Here is a 22,604-nt window from a genome sequence, read left to right as displayed (position 1 = left end):
GTACGCCGACGACCGCACGGTCCGATAATAAAGCGGGGCCGGCGAAGAAGTTGGCCGAGGCGGTTCCGGAGCGCCGCGACGTCGGCTGGGTGCCTCGTTCGCCGATAGGGAGATGGATCCAATTACGCGTCCGTCTTCGAGGACACCGGCTTGAGTGGCCCGGCTAATTGCCCACGGATCAGCTCCGAAGACATGCGAAGCGCGCAGCCCGGGTTCCGCGTCGGTCCCGCGTCCCTGTCCCAAGCGAGTCGTCTCCCGGTCTATCTTGGTGCTTGCACGAGACTGTCCCCGTCCCGGGCCGGCGTTATATCGCTCGCGGAACGAGTCTAAGCCTGTGCCACCCGCGCGATCAATCGCCAACCGAATCTGGAAGTTGTCCCGAACGCTGGCGAACCGGCCAGGATCGATGAGCCCGAATTAGCTCCACCTGGGATCAGCACGGAATTGCAGTAACGGCGCGTTGCGGTCGCCGGAGAGCCACGAATCTTCGTTCCGGTGATATGCGAAGCTAGGACGGCGATGACGAGCGAGCTGAACGCGACCAAGGTCGAGAACTCGACCGGCACCGCCATGAATCTCGTATCAACGATGTCCTCGTCGCCGTCCAGCGCGGTCGCAGCCGCGATCAGCGCTGGCACAGCAATTCCCACTAATCCGTCCACGACAGTAACGGGCGGAGCCGCGGTGACCAGCACCGCTAAGCCCGACCATCACATCTACAACACGACCGGATACCTCGTGGAACACGACGAGCTCGATCACAGTAAGTAATAAGAGGCCGTAGGATAGGCTGACAAGTGTTGCGCCCGGTCAAACCCGGACCCCTAATGGGACTGCATTAAGCCCTGCACGCATGGAAACGCCACTCGTCCATCATCTCGAATATCCGGCTACATATTTCCTTAGTCTCTGCGCCGAATTTCCCAGCGAGGGCGGCCCTCCTCAATTTATTATAGATCGTGCAATTTCTACATCGATCGATATACTGCCTGTCCGAATTACCGTCACCTCGAATTAAAAGCGTATACGAAAAGAAAAGTATCGCGCATAAAATTTATATCTTCTATTCTATTTTTCTATATTTTCAATTCTATACAAATAATAAAATAGATATATAAATTTATCTTTTTTTAAATTATATCTACCATATTAATATGTAATGTTCGTGGAGGGTTATTACATTTTTCATAGCACTTTTCTAACCTCTATACATTTTTAATCCGCGGACACAATAAATCGGACATCCACCCTGATCGCGATTTTCGCGCATCTTGTCTCAGCTACTCTATAAGAGCTTCGTTCGTTCCCCGATTTTAATATCGAATCTTGTCTCAGGTATTCATACAGTTTCTCCTCGAACTACCTCTTTCTCGCCCACAGTCGCGTCCTTCGATCCGGTTGCGATTTTTACGCATCCCCTCTTATGTATTCGTAGAGCTCTGCCCGTTCTCTGAATTTCTTAGCGGAAGCAAACTTTTTCATCCTCCGGCAGACTCTGCAATCAAGTCGCGATTTCCGCGCACTTCGCCTCGGACGTTCGAAGAGCAGCTATTCGCTGCCTGAATTTCTCAGCAGTAGCAGACTCTTCAATCTTCCGCCGGATTCTTCAATCTAGCTGCAGTTTTTGCGCAGCTTGTCTCGACGAGCTGCTCGTTCCCTAAATTCCTCAGCAAAAACCCGTTCAGCTAGACCCCCACCGGCTTTTAATCGATTCTAGGATCAGGTTGCGTGCGCCTTGCGCCAGGTGTTCAAAGGGTTGCCTCGCTAAGTAGGAAAAATAGACTTGCACAGTTTCCCGAGATTTAATTTCGATTTTTGTCTTGTCTAATAGCTACGAAGCTTAACCCTTTCGCTCCGAGCGAAAAGCATATATGCGGCAGCCAAATGATGTACACCATCCGTAGGCAAAATAATTTTAATACAAAATAATTCTGTGGGTCCTTTCATATTAAAAATATAAATATGTTTGTTACATTAGAGCAATGATTGTTTGATCCAGCACAGTTGTTATTTAAAACTAAGAAAAACGTGTATACAGAAATCGCACGCCCTGTGCATTTCTGGCGCGAGCTTTCGTTCAGTGACAGTGCTTCGGTGGACGAGGAACATAGTGAAAGGGTTGAGTTTCTTAGCGAAAGCGGTTTTTGTCGTCTTTCGGTAGGTTTTGGTAGCCGCCTAGAATGCCCCGATTTTCGGTCGACATATTCGAACAGGCAAAAATAGCATTTGAGCCGCGTTGACGCCTGGCCGGGTCGAAGCCTGGCTGCTTTTCGCTGGACGCACCGAGCCGTTTCGTCGATTCCGAAAAACAGTTTCACAGTTTGCGCCGGCGGCGAACCGCGCTGCCATCGAGTTAGCAGCGCGACGCGCGAAACAATTCGCTCCGTACAGTTTTTCCAGCGTGACGTTTATGCCCCTCCGATCGATTTTCCGTGTGGCACGGAACATGCCTACGGCCGGCCCAACCTATCCGGAGCCTCGCTCCTAGCCTCTCTATCCCTCCCTCTCTCTCTCTCTCTCTCTCGCTCTCTCTCTCGCTCCGTTTTCGTCCGGGCATCGGTAGAGGATTTCGGGAATTGGTCTAAACGTCGGCCGTCTCATACCCCCTCGTCCTTCCTCCCGATGTCGCGACAAGCTACCTACGGATTTCCCAGATTTACCCTCGTCTCCCTTCCCTTCCCCCCTCCCCCCGGTAGCGACGCGCGCGCGAAACCATCCCCGGCGCCGCTTAATCCTCCCGTTTCTCCGAATTTATTACTGCAACGTTTCTCGACTTGTTCCACGCTCGCAAAAAAATATCCGCACCCGTCGACGGTCGTGCCCATGAATCTTCCGGCGTTCGAAGGGTCAAAAGCTCGCTCTCTCTCTCTCTCTCTCTCTCGTCGAGTTTCTTGCCCGCGAGAAAACTGTACACTTCGTTTCTTCTCGCGAAGTATCGCGGCGCTTGTTTATGGTGTTCAGTTTCCGAGGATACGATCCGCGTTTCTTGAAACTCGCGTTATATCGACCCTCTTGTTTTATTCGCGAGAGATCCGGTCGACGGTGTAGGCGCCGTTATACTGCTCGCGCAAAACATTACAATTTGCAATCTGATAATTGCGGCTTTTTATTCGCAGCACGCGCTTCCCGTAATTCCGCGATTCCTCCGCGAGATAGATAAGACAGCGGAGCCGGTTTTGTGGGGTGAGCTGTTCCTTTGATTTATTTTCCACGAACTTTTTCTGTTTTATTCTATATATTATTTTTATTGCTATTAATCTATTTTGTTAATTTTTTAATAAAATATTTTATTACGTATCATTCCATAAATGGGGCGACGAGTAGGGTGACTAATTTTTGCAACATTGATTTCTTTTTGGACACAATTAATTTTATATTTATTAACTAAGACTTATTAAAGAAAGAATAAATAAATACAAGGATAAAAAGATTTAACCTGTTAGCTGCGTACGACGAGTATACATGTCACAAGGAAATAGGAATAATTTCTATCTTATAAGAAAAATATTTCTCCTACGATCCAGGTTAAAATGCTCATGAAACGTGTTTATAAATTTCGCATAGCTTAGAATAATTCTAGAATAACTGTCGAGAAAATTATACCTATTCGGTAAAATTAAACTATTCTGATCGATAAAACGCGTGACAAAATTTATCTTCAAACTAAATCGACGCAGCTAAGTGGTTAATATCCCTTATTCGTTAAAAATGAATTTCATTTAAACTCGAATCAAAGTCAGAGCAATTGGTCAGCGCACAATAACCGGTTCCGCTTCCGTCACAAGACACGCTAAGGGTAGCTCGATTCGTGTACGCGCGATGCAATCGGCTAATTGCCGGCTCGTCGGTCGGCCGCGCGAAGAATTAGCGCGACTCCGGCCGGGCGCGTACACAGAGTCACGCGGTAATAACGTCTCGGACGTGCGCCTTTTGCCGGATGGGGTTTCGATCAGCGGATAACCCGTTATCGGGCTCGCAGGCTGGCTCGCATCCACCCGGTCTTGCGGGGCCCGGGCGAAATCTTCCCGTCTTCGTCCTTGTTCGTAGCCGGCTGACTGCGACACCGGCGGAATACTAATCGCAACGCTGCGGTCTACCAAAGCCGGATCGATACGATATCCGCGCGCGGCCACCGCCGTCGCGTGATGTACGGCTGGATTCAGCCCCGTCGCGCGACGTCGCGCCGATTGAAGCGTTCCTCGTCGTTAGATATTCATACGCCCGGTGGTCGGCGCTGGTCGCTTCCCTCGCTCCCCTCCCCTCCCCATCCAGGCAGCTTTTCCGCAACATTTATGAGAGCTGCCGGCGTAGAGTGACAACAAAAGTGACAGGCCACCCCCTTTTTCGTCCCTGCCTGCGCTGGCACAGTTTCCGAGGAGGTAATTCCGTGGGCCTGGAGGATCGGGCAGGTTATTTTAGAGCGCGCTGAATAATTCGCGTTCATCCGTTATATACGTACCCCTTGACCCCCGGTCGTCAGCACTTCGCCGTCTTCTTCGACTGCTCCATCAGGCTCTTCAGCAGCCTCAGGATCTCCATCTTCGCTTTCACGGCGAGCGGTGTGTCCAGCTTACTGAGACACCGGGAGACGATCGTCGTGAACGACTCGTCCGAGGAGTCCGTCTCGCAGGTGTAGCTGCTGCTCGTCCCGGACAGTCCCCGTATCCTGAACTCGCGGCATCGTTCCTGCGGCGCGACGAGATGCTACGGTACGCTGCCGTGGGACGTCGGCGCAATTAACCCTTTCGTTCCGCGGAGACCACTCGGCGGAGCAGTCCCTTCGGACGTGTCGCGCGCGCGCGCGCGCGTCCGTTTCGGATTAAATCCGGACGCGAGAGGGTTAATTCGGCCGGGTGGCGGGCATCGATCAACCTGTCGGGTGCCGGTCGACGCGTCGCTGGCGGACAGGATCCTGTGGCAGGACTTTTCGCAGCAGGAACTCGAGCCGTCCGCGCCGATGGAACGGCTCCGGGCCGCGCGCCTCTCGGTACTGGCAGCGACGCACGGGCGCGGACACGTACCCGGCTGGGCCTTGACCTCCGGCAACGAGACCGCCGGGGAGCTGATCGAGTGCATGGTGCCGGGTGCCGGGAAACGTCCGTCGCAGAGCCTGTCCCGCCTCTTCACCGGGCAGTCGGAGTGGTAGCGATCCACCGAATCCCGGTCAGGATCCCGGTCGTCCGTTTCCCTCGGATCAGCGGCGTTCGCCGGCCCAGCGACGTTCTACAGGAGGGGAGAGAGGGGGGGGACACCGCGGGGGGAATCCCGGTTTAACGGCGGCCCCATAAATTTTCGAAGGTCGCCGGATAATAGCGCGGAAATTGCGCGGAATAGGAAATCTATTTTTAAATATTTACGGGCGGGGGCTTTGCGCGCGGCACGCTTTCGTGCACGGGGCGCCGAGCCAAACGCGCTCGTACATCGCCGTTTCGGCGGGCGCTTGCCGTTAAGCTGGCCCCCACGCCGACGTATTCTACCCTGTCCTGCCTGCCTGCCTGCTGCCGCGTCGCTGACTACGCTTTACGGGCCGACGTATCTGTGTACCAAAACCACCCCGCGAGCGGATTAGAAAACTGCGCTAACTCCGGATAGGGGGAGCGTGAGAGCTCCGGTCGGTACCTTCGATGCTACGCTCTGCAACCCTTCGACTCGAGAGCTTTCTACGACACTAACGGCTTTAACGCATTGTTCACCGGTCACGAGTTAACACGTTCGCAATCGGGATACGAGAATTCTCGTTTTAACCCCTTGCCGTACTTGGACGAGTCCGACCCGTGATGGAAATTACTAGTAACGAATAATTAAATATTCTATTAATAATATTATTCTGTTCTGTAAAATTGGAATAAAATTCTAATCCCTTGTTATTAATATTTAAGCATTCGAGTAAATACAGGCACGGAATAAACATCCCTTTTAAGAAATTGTGTCAATTGAAAAATTCCTAATTGCGGTGACTGTGACGAAAATGGTACGTCAAGGGGTTAGATCCCTTGCGAACGTGTTAATGCATATTTGTTGAAATATCTTTACATTGCTAAAATGCCCCGATTTCTATGAAAATTTAAGGAAAAATAGCCCGATGCGAATGTGTTAAGTAGTGTTTGCATTCTTAAAATGTTCAGGTTTTTATAACAATTTTAGTAAAAATTGTAACCATGGCAACCAAGAATTTTTCAATGAATTATATGCAGAAGAGTCATCTGATTGTCCGAGTGATTTCGAAATAAATTGTAGTGATTCGGAAAGTGATAGTTTATCGGAAGACGGTTATGAAATTACAATTACGAGATAATAGCCGGTGACATGAGATAAATTCAGCGTTAAATTGCCGGTCAACAATGTGTTAACTACTCGACTATGGACGGCGAATATAGCGGGTGTTTTGTAATTCAGGGTTGGAATTGGATCGGGTAGATTCTATGGAAATGAGACGGAAATCAAGAATACTAAAATTATTCATGTAATGAAATTGCGGTGTGGCTTTGTTTTCGAGAAAATTGAATGCAAATTTCATTCTACTATATCTGTAGTTCATTAAAGACTAGATTGTGGATCTTTGTACGTAATCAAAATCGTCTATAATAATCGTGCGGAATGAGAATTAAATTACGATTCTCGTTGCGACAGTTTCAACAGATTAAAAATAGTGCAACGAGATTTTTAGATATTTATGATGTATTATATATACATTGTTACGCGTATCGCTAACGTAATTTCTCTATAAACGCGTAAAGTCCGTAGTTTATTAATAACTGATCGTTGTCGATACGATCGTTTCCATAAACGACACAAAATGTCATGGCTTGTTTTCTAAATTGTTCTATCCGGGAGAGCAGGTCGCAGTCAAAGGGTTAACGAGCTGCATAAATAGACGGGTGATTTACTCTGAAATCGATTGTGATAGCGAAATTTCGAGCGCGCGCGTTTAGAGAAGACAAAAGAAAGGACGAAGTAAAATGAAAATGGTAAATGAGCCGGTTAGCCATTACAGCAAAAGAGCATAATAATTTCGTGAACGCTATACGGAACGAAATGCTTGATAATGCAGTTTATAAATTCGGATGTTACAGCGTTCGTGTAATTTCGCAACACACCGAGAACGAACGCCATAACATTCGCGAGCGTGTTGAAACCGGGCTAAACGACTCGAATTTTGTTTGAACGTTCGCTTTACCGCACACCGGCGTGTATGCTTTCTGCTTAATTTTGCATTTTATTTGGAACCGCTCCGGCCTGTTAAGCATTTCGTTCGGCTGTGAAAATTTTTTAATTTCGAGAACGCGCCTCGCAGGTCGCGGTAACTTATACTTTTCGCCCGGGCGGGTGGTTGTACACGTGTAGTTAATATATCCGTGTTTTAATCCGGGTACTCTTTCGTACACGGTTATACGGGTATCGAGGCACGCTGGTGTACACGTGTATCGAAATACAAGATCGTAATATACGTGTACGCGCGTAGTGAAAGTCCCCGGGTACACGAGCATCGAAATTCACGCTTTCACGTGCATTACCGTCTTCGCTTGGAATCTCGTAACTAAAATCCTAACCAAATGCCCAGATCGTTTAAATTTTACAAAACTACTCGGCAATATACAAACTTAATTTACTAGACCATTGGAAAAAGTAGGGAACGTGATTTTAGTTAATAAATCGCAAATGCTCTAATTAACCCTAGAACGACTCTGTGGGGTCGACGGCGACCCCATGCATTTTTAAATAGTCCGCGATCGCATAAATAAATATTAAAGCATTCAGGTTTAATTTGCCCTCATATCGTACTCCATATTTTCTATTTTAAAAATAATAATTAATATTTTGATCATCAAGATTTTATTTTAAGTCACTCGAACTCCCACAATGTCATTCATATAAAGGGGTTGTTCTAGGATTAATAGAGTACATATAAAAAATTAAACCAGACGTTTCAATTTTTTCGTGGCCGCGCAGCAAAGCGTAAACAAATTTCTGAAAGCATCGCGACAGGGTGAAACGACAAGAATAAAAAAATCCCAACCTTTACATCCGCGCATGAAACAGAAATGCATCGAACGAGCGGGAACGTTGCGAAAAAATGTTAAAAACGCGGCGCAGCGAAACCAATAATATCCCGCGGCAAAATTTCAGCGTTCCAGTTTCGGTTACAGTAATTAAATGACTTTTTGGGTATCGTTGAAATTTTTCGAGTTGATACTCGCCGGTTAACGTGTCGAAGAGTACGCGGATTAAGCGTGGCCGTGCGAGCGGCGCGCGTGCAACGCGGAACAGTGATCGCGGCGGGCGCCCCTCGAAAACGCGTGCGAATATACGCGGCGGGAATTTTGCGATAATAAAATCGATACAAACGTGTAGCTCGACCGCCTCGTCGTAATCCAAATAGGGGTAGAGATATCGATGGAGATCGTAAAACCAGGCGATCGATGGATCGTGGCAACAGCCGCACAGTTCCCTGTCTAACAGCCTCTTCAGCTCCTGAACGTACATCCGGCGCATCTCGCGGATCTTCAGAACCACCCCTACCAGACTGAGCCCGGGCACCCCCATGGCCTCCTGGATCTTCTGATAGGCGCGATACCTGCGATCGCTGTCCAAGTAATATCGTCCGTCCTTCTTCCATAAACAAGTCGACTTCTTGTACAACCCCGCTAGCTGCCAGTAATGATAATCCATCCATCGCCCTACGCCGGTCGAATCCCTCGTCTCGAAACACTCGCTCATTTCGCGTTCGTTCGCAGCGCCGATCAGATCGTCATCGTTGTCGAAAGCGACTCGGGACCCTCTCCCCGAGGCATAGTCGTTGTCTTAGGTTAGCCGAAGAAGCTCTCATCGATGGCTCCTTGAAAAACAGCTTGGCAAGGGGTTGAGAAAGGCTACTTTCTCACGGGTGTCATTGTCTTCGCTGGCTTCGCGAAGAATTTTCTCAGACGACTCCGGCGCGTATCGACGGTCTACGGTTTGTTTATCGCAATCTCGACGTCATCGATCGGCGACGATGACACACGTACCGCAGTTCAGACCGCACACTAGACTCCACGAACTTGCGAATAAATTTAGTCGAGCACGATTAAGGCGTTTCTGCATGGTAGAGTGTGATGTTTCCGGCTATTTTGGCTCTAACACGGCCCTTGCGTTTTCCAGGTATACTCGCAGGTTTCTCAGATATACAGACCGTTTTTCTAGCGTGTATCTCGACGCTGCTGCCGCTGATCGTCGCGCTGGGAATTGCCTTCGGCGTCAGGTAAGATGAACACAGTTACCTTGCGAGTGGCTCGCCTCTACGTATGCGCCGCGAAAATTTCTTCCTCGCTTGCACAGCTTCCCTCTAACGAATTCCTTCTTCCACGGCTGTTCCGCCGGCGAACTGCTCCGTCGCGATCATTTCGACGCCGCCGTGCCGAACCCTTAACTACCGGGTGTCGGGCGCCGCTCGGATCCGCGAAGTAGACTTCGTTGTAAATTACTGACGTCGCTGCTTTAAATATCTCAATAACAGTGACAATTCGCTGTTGTTGTTCTGAAACGTTTTTAAATATTATTGCGGATTTTTTTTGTGAAATAAAAATTGTCCTAGTTTATTGGAAGGAACAGGATTCGAATAATTGATAATTTGGATAAATTAATAATTTGGATAAATGATTAGAGAAGGTAGTAATATCTTCAATTGTTTTAGAACAGTGATGAGATTGCTTTCACTTTAATTTTTTACTATCTTTATTATAATATCGAATTCAACGAAGTATAAAAATGTCTAACAAAATGATTTTCATAGTGTCTGAAGTCGTCACGAATGCATAGAATTTATAATAATACGACGATACTATACCTACCGTAGGAATTGCGTTTGGCGAAAGAAGTTGTTCAAAATTGCATCCCCTGATGCATAACCAAAATTGATTAAGATCAAAGCGCGAGTCCGGTGATCTGAATAATTGCCAGATATACCCGCGTGGTTAAGGGTTCTTGCGGAATCGCGAGGATGCGTTTCCCCAGCCACAAAACCGCGATATTAGACATTTATTATTTATGTCGCCGCGGGAAATTTTCGTCGGCGTTCGCCGGCTAAAAAGGCCGAGGGGCCCACGGTTCGCCTAACCGCGCGAACAGCTTCGGCAGACCGTTAAGTCAGCGAATAAGTTAACGGTACCCGGGGACAGTCGCGTTATAACTGCGAAACAGGACGACACGCATGGTGCAGCGACGCGAAAGCGAAAGCCCGGGGACGTTGATTAATGAAGCAATTAAAGGCTTAGTCGGCCCTGGCGCGCGACTCGATCACTGTCGAACCTACTCTCGCGACAATGATGCCGTTTGCCGCTAAGCCCCGCGTCGCTGCACCTTTCGATCGCGGCGATCATAATTTATTCGCAGCTGTTCGTTCGATGCCGGTTCACGTAATTAACCCTTAAACAGAACCGCGAATCGTCGCAACGAGCATTGAATAATTATCGGCGGGATCGGGTTTTGTAGCTCGCTCGACGGTCCTTTTAAGGGTTGAAACGGAGACGTGCGACGAGTGTAGTTTATGTTTGATAGAAATGAAAGTTGTACTATTGGTTCTCTCGCTGATCGATTTCAATTCTGTAGATTGTAATCGCGAGGTGATTAATGTTCAGTGGTAATTGATTTTTATCGCGTTCACAATATACGGAATAATTTACATATGAACTTATAAACTTTGACAGTTCTATGTTTTAACATTGTTAACTATAGTGTCGTCTTAACACTTTACCGACCGGGTCATTCGACCTTTTATGCCATTGTAGGGTAATTAAATCTACTAATATTTTCCAATTTTTATAACATTAGCATTAAACAATATTTATTTCATCTATTTTACTTATTTTATTCATCGCGAAAGATATCTAATATTAAAAAGAATTGTATAATAATATCGGAGCTACAGTAGTATATTCTAACACTTTTACTTGAATAATAGATAACAAATTATTGGTTAGGCTATAAAAAGCCGATTTATAGGTCGGTAAAAGTGTTAATATATTGTTCATATAGCTTCAGTATTTATTAGTATTTAACAAAGACTAATACCTTCGTGCGTAAACCAATATGAACTAATAATCGATCAGCTAAGGAATTGGTAATATTATCTCAATTTTTATGAGACGCACGCTGCGCGTAGAAACGTTTGCCTCATAAATCCATCTATCATTCGAATCATTTTATCGATCAGCGGACCAATAGCCAGGCTCTGGCCGACGAATCGCCGCGCCGGCTGCAAAAATCGCTGCGCTCGTCTGCGGCGATACAAAGCGGCAGGCGGACGGGGCGGCGGCTCCGATCCCTTGATCCGTGGAAATTAACTCCGGCGTAAGTGCCGTTAATTCCGGCGTCGCGATAAAAAGCTCCCAGTGTCCGGCGGCTCCCCGGAAATTTTCGCGGCAGCCTTGGCCGCCGTTTAATCCGACGTTATTGCAGAAATTGCGGCGGCCGGTTCGGGATTACGTCGGCGCTGTTCGCGAGACGCGGCAACAATTTATTCGATAGTTGTTGAACCGCTGCCGGAAGTACGCGAAATTATTTGCCAGGGCTGGGCTAGGTGGGGCGGAGGAGGATGAGGATGAGGAGGAGGTGGAGGAGGGGGGTCGGGATTACAACGGGACGTTTCCCAGATTTCCCAGCGAAATAATTGGCGTCGTTGCTGGTGGAACGTGCCGGCAGCACGCGGCTTAGGCGGCGCGCGGCGGACGAATTCGCGCGGAGGAATTACTACTAATTAGAACGCGTCGGTGTCGCCGATTCGCCGAGCACGCCGGGCGTCGCGTCGCTAAGGGCCGATTCATTTTTAACCGTACCAATCCGCCGACACCCACGAGGGATTACACGAATATGGCTGGGGAAACTTCCTTTCGTCCCTTTTAACGTCTAGCCTCGACGCGTCGATGTACTTTAAACGGCGGCGGCACGATGTACCTTTTGATGTCTTGCAGCGCAACACCGCGATCCGTGTAACCCTTTCATCTGTCCGACAGGCACATGTGGAGGAAATATCGGAACAGACGGGACAGCTCGAGCGGATTGCCGTGGTACAGGAGCGTCTGCTCGCGGGACAATACCGCCGAATCCTTGCATCATCGGCCGCAATCCGGAAGCACCACCATCCAGTCAGCGACGAGGATTCTGTCGGCGCAAGACGTGAGTACCGTTTCGATATCGGCAATCGGCTCCTTAATCAGTCCATCTTACGTTCGAGCACCTGTCCTTGTCACGAGTGTCGCTTCAGCAGCAATTAAACGCGACGCGTGTTAACCGGCCGCGCCGGGGACGCCGCTATTTTTGCTGCGGCGTCGGTCAGAATTTTCTGCCATTGCTGACCCTTGTCAAAGTTTTCGGGGGTTTTCGATACTCTTTCTAATTTTTTAATTTTATTTCCAACCCTCGTCCAGAATTTTCTGGTGATTTCAAACTTGTTCTAAAATTTTCTGTTTTCAACCCTCGTTTAGAATTTTCTTAGTGTCTTCAAACCTCGTCCTAAATTTTCTGCTGTTTGTAACTTTCGTCCTAAGCCTTCTGGTTTCTTCAACCCTTGTCTAGAATTTTTTGGTATTTTTCACACTTGCTTTAAAATTTTCTGGTATTTTCAACCCTTGTCTAGAATTTCTGGTGTCTTCAACCCTCGTCCTAAATTTTCTGTTATTTCTACACTTTATCCCAGCTTCTCTGATGTCTTCGACCCTCGTCCTAAATTATTTGGCATCTTCAACCCCGCGTCCAGAATTATCTGGTATTTCCAACCCTCGTCCGTTCCACATTTCTCTATGTCATTGCATACACGTCAGAATCCGTATATTGCCTCGCTGCAATAAAAGAACGGACACCGAAGAAATTACCATGACGTGGCGAGCGAGGATTAATTAAGCGACACATGTCCGCCGAACGGAGTGCCGGGGTTAATAACAGAACTCGATGATAGCGGGTAGAGAACGGTCCGAGCTACGAAATTGCGGCGAATATTTCGCGGCGGAAATGCTGGACATAGTACGTAACGAGGCGAAGTAAAAATGGCTCGTAAACAACGGGCTTTTATCGTCGCTTCTGATTCACTAAAATGTCTAGATTTCCATGAAAGTTTTAGGGGGCATTCGTTTCTATTGTTCCGAGTGACAGGGATGAGAGGACAGGGTAAGATAGAAGCACCTATCGCGAAACACCGATCAGTTGCGACATCCCTTCGAAACGGTCGCGGAAATAATGCGATAAAAGCTAGATACAGCGTATGAATGTGGAAGTAAAAATTCTGACCGTGTATTGGAACATTGTTCTTTATAAATTCGCTTGCCACAAATCCAAATTCGCGACATGGAATATGAAGCAGAGGCAGATGGTACGACAATGGTCGATGAAAATTCGTGCTTGATCATTTTATTCGTACCATTTTTTATTCGTACCATTTTTTATTCCTACCATTTTTTATTCATACCATTTTTTATTCACGTTAAATAAATATTTCGAAGTTCCTCGCGTTATCTAGAGACATCGATCCGTCGAGGAGCAGTGGTATAAATAATCGAGCACAACCCTTTCGAGTTGCAATAAAAATCGACGATAATGTTATTCCCCCTCCGACGGGCGTTCCATGCAGGTACTCATAGGCCGGCGTCGTTTTCGGACTGTCCGTCAGGGTTTAGGTCAGCGAACACGTATATCTCGGGGAGGCGTGTCCCTGACGCGTTCGGAAATCGATTCGGCGTCGATAATTCGGTGGCGGCCAATGTTAATTCTAACCGGGCGAATAAACTACGCTCGGGGGGGCCGTTCGAAAATCGGTCGGTCGGGCCGCGCGTCTTCAGGCGTGGAAAACGGAATTCTCGCGCCCCAATTGTCGCGGGCGCGCGCGCGCGCGCCCTCGCGGCCTGCCGCGTCTGTGACTTCGCGCTCTTCGCTTCTCTTCCGCTCCGTTCCTTTTGCCCCTCTGTGTTCCACCGTGCTCCGACCGCCCCCCCCCCCCCCCCCCCCCCTCCGTAGGCGGCGGCGAAACGAGCCACTGTTTCGCTTTCGTTTTTGGCCGCCGGGCGACTGCGACAAATGCACCGTTAAATCGCCCAAGGTCCTCTCGCTGCGACACCTGAAAAGAGGCGGACGCGAAGAAAAAGTTTCGCACCGCTGGAAATCCGCTTACTCCCCCGCTTAGCAGAATCCCGCGCCGCCGCTGCCTCGAGGATTGCACCGGCATTCGCGCGTTCTTAATCCTCGTCGCGAATCAAAACCCTCGGCAACCCCTCTCCACCCTCGCGTCCCCCCCGCGCCCCCCCCGCAGCCGGGAATTACTTTCGCAGGGGACGCCGCGGAAAGTGGCAAGTTGCTCGCGCGAAGCTAACGAAGAGGAGCCGCGGGGGCGCGCGAGCTCTCTCTCTCTCTCTTGCTCTCTCTCTGGGAACACCGGGGGAAAAAGATAATGGACAACCCCCCTGGAATCGGTTGTCCGACGAATGGACGCGACACGCTGCGACAATGCACCCTCTACACTGTTTTTCCATTATGCGGCATCAGCCGCCGGCCAGCCGGGGACATTTTTAGCTTTTATTTCGGGCCGGGCTTCCAGCCGACGCGGATTCGTTTTTATTCTTCGTCTGGCTTATTCATCGATCGCTCGAAGAGCCCCGGCCAGGGGGACGAGAGAAAGAGCGAGAGAGAGCGAGAGAGAGAGAGGGGGGCGACCGTTGCTCTCGCAGCTAACTCGAAATCCCTTCCGGTTTGTCCTTATTATTCCGGTTGAACGTGCGCGGAGAACCGACGCGATTATGCCAGAACTTTCCGCGGCCACGCAATTATCCTCGATTTAGCTCGCGGCCTCCTATCTCTAAGAAAACACTCGTCCCACGGGGAAGGGGTTGCTTTCCGGCCTCGGTAAATCCCGCGAGGGGATGGGGGATGGGGGAGGGGGTGGGGGGTGAGAGGCTGCCCTGTCTGCCGCCGCTGCTGCTGCTGCCTTCTCGCCACCCTTCCCTCCCCCCGCCCCCCCCCCCCCCGCCCCTCTCCACCGTCGCCCCCGACTCTTCCCGATTCGCCTTAAACAAATTTTAAACGGCCCTCCGCCCCGACAATCGCTCCTCCATAAATACGCCCCTTTGAAGTTATTGGTGGAACGTGTTCCTCGGAGTTTACGGTTATCTCGAGTCCCCCGTACCTTTTAATATCGTCGAACGCAAGTGAATTTAATCGAATTTAATTTCGATTAATTTATTCGTACTGGGTGCACCCGCCAAAAGCGTTCGAAAGCGGCGGGAATAAATTGTACGGATGGAAGGGTGTATCTCCTTTTTTTTTACAGAGAGAGCGTTTTGCAGGGTTTACGCATTTTGCGAGATTTCACGGGTATTTATGGGGTTTTTTTTTAAAAAAGCGAGATTACATATTTCTGTGTTAAGAGATAAAAATTAATTCAATGCTGCGATCGTAATACCTAGGAAAATAGGATGCTTCCTTTCTTGATCTTTTTAGGTTAAATGTAATGCAGCAATATTTTCTTTTGCACTCGTTGAAAATTTTAAAAATATTTCTATCGTAATTTTTTTTATATATAGTCTTCTATATTAAAATGATCTTATACATAATCTTCTATATTAAAATAATCTTATACATAATTTTCTATATTAAAATAATCTTACACATAATCTTCTATATTAAAATAATCTTACACATAATCTTCTATATTAAAATAATCTTACACCTAATCTTCTATATTAAAATAATATTATGTATAATCTTCTATACTATAACGAAAATAATAGGGAGTCTAAGTGAATCTAATCTTGTCATTATCATGAAGCCGTACACAACAATAGTATTTAAGACTCTGTAATTCTACTGTTAACCCCTAGCACTATAATAACGAGTCAGACTCGTGGTGAAGATTTTATGCAAGCTCTACTAAATATTATTAATTCCTTCTACATCGAAGTAAAAATAAATTCTTCAGTCATCAAAGTATAGAAACGAAGGGAAATAAAGACAATTCAGGAAACAGAAATTGTCTGGTCCTATTAGGAAAATTATTAAGCACGAGTAAATGCTAATCGTCGTAGCACGAAAGGAGCGATAGTGCAAGGGATTAAAGCGTTCCTCCAACTGTTTGCTGCACCTCCGCATTTGTCTCACAAATGCATCGAATCCAGCACTAATATTAATTTTCCAGTGCCTCTGAAAGGAACCAGATCTAAGCAAACTGGACTAGTTAAAATAATTTAATCTTTGAATTATTTCAAACCAGCCCTTTCGATGATCGAAAGCTGCATCCGCCGTGTTCGGTGTCCCTCGGTATAGCTGGGTAATCAGAGTAGCCGAGGCCGTGTCTCCGACGTCTGATAAATAAGTAAAAAGCGACGACGAAATAAAACCGAATATTTCTGCCAGCTCCGCGCGCCGTACTAAAAGCTTTATTAACGTAATTTGCTAGCTTTGCGCCGAGACGGCGCGACGCCGGGTAAAAATCAGGACTGCGCCCCCGAGAGTGCAGCGGTTACGCCGTGCCTCCTCGTCCGGCTGGTCGCCGTGTCTCAGGCGTAGCTCGTTCCACCAGATGGGAGCGTTGTCCCCGTTCTCTCGGGCAGCTCGGTCGTGCAACCAGAGAGACCTTTGTGACAAAGAGCGCAAAGCCATTCTATTCTGAAAACAACGATGGACGCAAATTTGCTTACGGCAAATGGAATTTCTAGGGAGCGCGGCCGCGCAGCCGGCCGCGACGCGTCCCGCGGGATCGATGGACACGCCTAATGCCGGTGGAAAGACGACGGTCGTCGACGGTCGTCCGTCGACCAAAATTTGCGAATCCCGTCGCGAGATCGGCCAGCGAATCACGCCCTCGCCATCCGCCGGGTATCGAGCGCCGCGCGGATTCTCGTCGATCTCAAAAGCGAATTTCGGCCGCGCGAAAGCGAGAGGAGAGGCCGCGAGATCGGAAGCGGAATCCGGCTCGGTTTCGTACAGGCCAGCGTGTCTCGCGCGGCTCGGCTCGACGCTGCCCGCCCCGCGCCGCTGTTCCTGCATCGACTTCGAGCCGAACAATGTAGGTCAAACGAGCGACTTGTGCAGGCACGGGGGCCTCGCGTCGCTGAACACCCGGCTCGAGTTCAACTTTACGACCGCGCGTTCCGCCCTTTTACGATGACTTTTCATGCTCGCTACGCCCTCCGCCCCCCACCTCCGCGATTTTAAACATTCATGCCCGCATCCCCCTTTTTCGCCTTTTTCCGAGGCAGCGCGCGCCCTCGGGTCGGGCACGGCGAGTGCTCTCGGACTTTTGAATCGCGGCCGCCTAACAACCCGGCGAAACCTCCGCGCGTTTGTTAAAAATTGCGATCGCCGCTGCGCCCCGTTACGCCTTTTTCACGAACTTGTTACCCTGAAAACGGAGGGAGAAAAAAAAGAGGGTAGGGGACCGCCAATTACGAGGCGTGCGTGCGTGACCGCCTGGGAAACCGTCAGCGTCCGCTTTAAAAGAACGAGACCGATCACCGCCGCGCTCTCTTCCATCGGCATAATCCTCGCTCGGTGTTTCCTTATCCGTCCGCGAGCCGATTCGCGCCGCGAATAAATGTTTCATAAACGCGCGCGCGCGCGTGGTCGCGCTCGAAAAGAGAGAAAAAAAAAGGAAGCGGCACCGTTCCGTTTCTATTAGCATAATTGCCGATCGCGATCGGTGGGGACCTCCGCCAGGGGAACAGTCGATGCACCGGCTCTCTTCGCGTATGCATAATGGACGCGGGGCCGGCGCCAAGCTGCAACAACCGTTTCCCGATCGTTATTTATTCACCTTTAATTTTCTGGCCGCGTTCGGCACCGCGATCGGTAAATTAGCCGGTTAACGGGTTAAACGCTCGCGACTCGAAACTTACTCGGCGTCGCGTTCCACCGCGCGGAGCGATACTCGCGGCTTGATAAATGAAATCTCGATCGAGAGAAAAAAACGCATGAAGAGAGGAAGAGAGCGAGCACGGGGAATTTCTATTTGGCGGGGGTACTTTGATCGTCGTCAAAGGGGTCGGCAAAAACGCAGCGCGTTGGGGGAGCACGCCAACGTGAATGACGTTTAGCGCTCGTTACCGCTACTCTCTCTCTCTGGCAAACTCTGGAAACGCGGACGGGATGATTGCGCGCCGCGATGCCGGATAAAATCGCGAACAGGAGACAGCGGCGGTGCTTCCGCTGTTCTTCAATCGGTCTTTGAACTTACCTGCCGCGATCTCTGCCTCCTCGTGGATAACACGCTTGTTTCCCTTTGACCCGTCTCGTTTCGTTCGATCCGGCCAAAGGGCCATCGATTTCGTTTCGAACGCAAGGGAAACCGGTGGTTCCCCCGTAAAGTGATCCGATTGTGGATTAAAATGATCACGAACTTCGTGAAATCATAATTAACCATTAGGATGAATAAGCGGTAATGATTAATGAATGGTAATAACCATGATTATTGAATAACTTTTATATTACTTTATTTTGTCTGGTGTCGAGGAAGGAAATCTAACCCTTTGCACTCGAAGCCGTTTTATCTGTAATAAATCATTTTCCAGACTCGTAGAATCTTTATTCTATACAATATAGTGCACTTTCATGCGGACGAAATTGTTTACTGCAACTCGCAGCAACAGTTTCGCTGCTCAACAATCTTCTAAATCCAAATGTTATAAAAACTATTTCAGAACGTATTAGAATAATTATAGTGGTGCCTCAGAGTCACCATTCTTTTATTCTTTTATTCCGTTCACGTTGGAATAAATAAATTTATTATTCTTTCGTTCTATTTCCTTTTTACATTTATAATCCTCTCATGCCGGGTACTTTTGTATCGAAAATTGTGTTATTCTTTCGTTCTACTAAAAACGAGTCGAAGCGTTCGTTCGCTCCGAAACGACCGGGTTTGTTACCCCACGTCGAACCCCTGACCCGGTCGTAAATAAAAGTAAAACCCCCTCCCGCCTATCGGTCTTCGTTCCCCTTTAAAAAACAAGCTGTCGCGAGAGCGGATCCGACCATCGCGCGGCGGTCCTCCTCGGAATAAGAAATCCGGAGCGCCGCTTTTTTCCATAATGTATATCTCCGTTGTTGGGGTCAGGTAGGCGATCTATTAATGCTATCGACCGTTCGGTGACACGGCGCAACCGTTCCCGATTTGTGCATCGAGCGGGGCGCAGGTCGCGCGGGAACGTTCAAGTCGGTCTGAAAATACCGAGAGAAAGAGAGAGCGAGCGAGAGAGAGAGAGAGAGAGAGAGAGAGAGAGAGAGAGAGCGAGAGAGAGGGAGGGAGAGAGCGGTCGTTGCGGCCTGCAGTCAGCGGCAGTGACCTGATTTTAATATCACGCGTGCTCGATAGCAGTCGCAGCGCATAGACGCCTTCTCGCCGCGTGCTGCTCTCCTCTTCGGCTCGGCGCCGCTCGGCTCGGCTCGTCCCGTCGCGGATTAATCGCGCGACGCTCACCGACTCGGAATCTAAAGCCACTCTTCGTTTTCTGCGCCGCTACGGACAATCTAGTTCAACCGTTTCCTCTCCCGGCCTCCGCTCTCTTCCCCCCTCCCCACTCCCCCCCTTAACGTCCTCCCTGATGTCTAAACGAGTGCACGCCGCGAGATGCAGCGACACGGTGCTTCAGGTCCAACAAGTAGAAGAAGCTGCGGTTTTCAGCTGCGAAATGTCGCGGGTCGCGCGAACACCCGCTCGTCACCGTCCCGTCTCGCGTGTCGCTTTCGTGTCGCTTTCCTGGCTTCTTGATTGCCGTGCGCGCGACTCTTCCCTCTTTACACGTCCCCACTGTAATTTCGACGAATTTTAATCGATGCACCGCGCCCAGATCGAACGATAACCCGATCGCAGTAATTAATAACCGGGCAGCTGCCGTTTTCGTTTCAAAAGTTAACCTAGTTTCGGTCGGTTCCTTCTGCGAAAAATCAAATCCGTAGGACGATTATTTAACCCTTTCCGGTCGAACGGCGACACTCGGGCGGCTATAAAAATTATCATGTTTTCAAATAATCTTTATCGAATTTACTAATATTTAGGAAATTGTTGAGAGCTATTATCTGTTACGTAAGTCATAAAATTCAATTTTATAATTTATAAAATGATCCAGGTTATATAAAATGTTTTACATGTTTTAAAATAATCTTTATCGAATTTACTAATATTTAGAAAATTGTTAAGAGCTATTATGTGTTACATAAGTCATAAAATTCAATTTTATAATGTATAAAATGCTCCAGGTTATATAAAATGGGAATACTGTAAGAATGAAGAAATATTTTGGATCTGCGGTTATAATGGCTCCGACTGCGAAGGGTCGACTAGAATTTTGGCGACAGCAATTGGAGCACGGTAATTAGATCACTGCACAGAAATTGACACGGTAATTAGACGAGTCCCGCCGACCGAAGCACAGTAATTAACTTGTCATATTTTTCAAGCTCGCAGACACTCGCTGGAACACTTTTTTTTTCCTTCACTTTGCTTATTATCTCGCGTTCTTCGTGTATATTTCTATTGTGAAACAGTCGCATCAAAAAGCTGTTTTTATTTGTCGAAACGTTCGGACGTCGCGTTAATGGGCACAGTAATTAACACACTTAGTTTATTAGTTTACAAAAGTTAAAAGAAGACAGTTGTTTGAATGTAGAGCGAATATGTGACTCGTAAATAGACCGTGGATTTTATACAATGATGAAAATATTTGAGCAATTTAAAAATGCTATTTCATTAGCACGCAGTTAATTAAAGAAGGAAAAAAGTGTTTGCATAGATTTTACATCTTCCAATTAATGTGGACAACATTTATTTCCAAAAAATCCTCTGTCCATTCATAAATGTAAAGGGTGTCCCAAAATTCACGCAAGATTTGAATTTTGCGCCATTTGTGCGGTAAAGTGTTGTCAACCAAAAAAAAATACAGAATGACAGCTGAAAGTTCAGGGTTATTAAAGATGGAGTGCCACACAAAAGAACAACGCATTTTTTTTATAATAAAAAATTTACAATTTTTAATTATAAATCTGTGTTTTCTATCAAAATTACTTCTTGCGTGAATTTTGGGACACCGTTTATATCCTCGCGGTCTGAAACAGAAAATCTACTGTGTTGATGAAAAGTTTCCCCCGGCTTTAATTTCACTATTCAAACTTCGCGAACATTCGTCGTCCACCTAGGTTTTAATTTCGGCCGCCAAAATTTCGCGAACTCTCGGGATCCTCGCGCGACCCTACTTTAATTTCGACCGCTGCAATTTTACAAGCATCCTGGCCAGAAACGTCAGAGACACGGTCGCTAGAAATCAGCGACATCGTCGCGTCCGAGATGCAACGTACAAATATCCGTCCGTTCCGTCGTCCCGACGTCGGAAGCTGGCCCCCCCCCCTATTTCTGAAATTGCTAGACAGACCGTGGACGCATAGCTGCGTCTTCCCGGGGTCAAGGAAAACGCGGTCCGGCGGTGGGAACGGGAATTTCGGCGTTCCCGCGACAGCGTTCCTGGTTTTACGAGCGCACCTGCACGAACAACAACGGGCCGGCCAAGGAAAAAAGAGAGGAGAGGGAGGAGACTGGCCGCCGACCCGGAGAGGTGTTTCTCGTTTAAACAGCGAATGGGAAGGCTTTCCGCGAGAAATGAAATTATTGCGGGAAGCGGCGTTCCAGACGCGCGCATTAATTCGTCGCCGTTCCGCTCTGTGTCAGCTCGTCCGACCTTCTCCTCCGTCGTTCTTCACGCGTCGACGTTTCCGAAACGGAGCGTCTGGCATCGCGAGATACATCGTTCTCCGATCGCGAGGCGAGCATCTGCGACGACCGCTTCCGGCACGGCGCTCTGCTCCCGGAGCGACGTCGGATCGATGGATCCGCCGAAAAACCGGTAATTAAGGAGCCGGGTCGATCGATGGGCCGCGCCTCGTCACGACGACGCCTACCAGCTCCGGCGAAAATCGTTAAAGCGCTCGAACCGGTCCGTTTCTGAGAGTCACTTCCGACTGGCAGCCAGCTCTCCTCGCGTCTCGCTCCTACCTCCGAGACGAACGTGCCCCTAAGTTACGCGCGAACCGTTTGTTACAGCGGAGAATTCCTCGCGCGGAAGTTGCCCGGATCGTCTAATTAGTTTCCCGTTACTTCGCTTCTCTATCGAGACACGAAAGTCAACGATCTCGGGGAAAGAGGCGAAAGAAGAAGAAGATGAGGAAGTTCGCGCCGGTTTATTTACTTCTATTACTTTCGTTATCTTGCTTCGTTTTAACGTAACTAGAGACAGCGGGGCCGAGGAGAGGGGAGGTGGGACGGTCGCAACGTTAGAAGCAGGATGCTGCATTATGCAAATCCTCTTTCGCGAAAGTTCTGGCCCATTAAAGCAAGATTCTCGCTCCGCTGGATCAGCCAGATCGGGATCCAATATTCTAAGCGAGCAGCCGAGAGAGAGAGAGAGAGAGAGAGGGGGGGGCTTCGACTATGGTTCGAAACCGACGCGCGCCCGGTTTCTTGCATCGGATCGGGTTCGACCGGGGAAGCGACTTTAAAAATCGCAAGGAAGGGTTCGCGGTCGCGGCGAACCGCAAAACTCGGAACAGCCAGCACTTTGTGCCGCCCCTTTTGCCACCGTTCGCTCACCGAAGGGCCCCGCGGCCAT

The 22,604-nt window shown here is 48.7% G+C and overlaps 2 protein-coding genes across 2 annotated transcripts in view; one reads left to right on the top strand and one right to left on the bottom strand.

Annotated features, from left to right (window-relative positions):
* Positions 1-519: 519 nt before the first annotated feature.
* The window catches only part of LOC144467585 (uncharacterized), a 79,720-nt gene continuing 57,635 nt past the window's right edge, over positions 520-22,604 (top strand). Inside the window, exons 1-3 of the mRNA XM_078176450.1 lie at positions 520-763; positions 9,139-9,238; positions 11,988-12,150. Coding sequence (XP_078032576.1) covers positions 520-763; positions 9,139-9,238; positions 11,988-12,150 — 507 coding nt within the window. The remainder of the gene's footprint in view (positions 764-9,138; positions 9,239-11,987; positions 12,151-22,604) is intronic.
* Positions 4,477-8,718, bottom strand: LOC144467546 (uncharacterized). The gene is made up of 3 exons (XM_078176401.1): positions 8,347-8,718; positions 4,873-5,223; positions 4,477-4,686 (listed from the first exon to the last, which is right to left on the bottom strand). The coding sequence occupies exons 1-3, from the start codon at positions 8,716-8,718 to the stop codon at positions 4,477-4,479; spliced, it is 933 nt and encodes a 310-aa protein (XP_078032527.1).

Source organism: Augochlora pura, chromosome 3 (assembly GCF_028453695.1).
Source record: "Augochlora pura isolate Apur16 chromosome 3, APUR_v2.2.1, whole genome shotgun sequence".
In the NCBI taxonomy this organism is placed as follows: domain Eukaryota; kingdom Metazoa; phylum Arthropoda; class Insecta; order Hymenoptera; family Halictidae; genus Augochlora; species Augochlora pura.
This window is presented reverse-complemented; position numbering and strand designations above follow the sequence as displayed.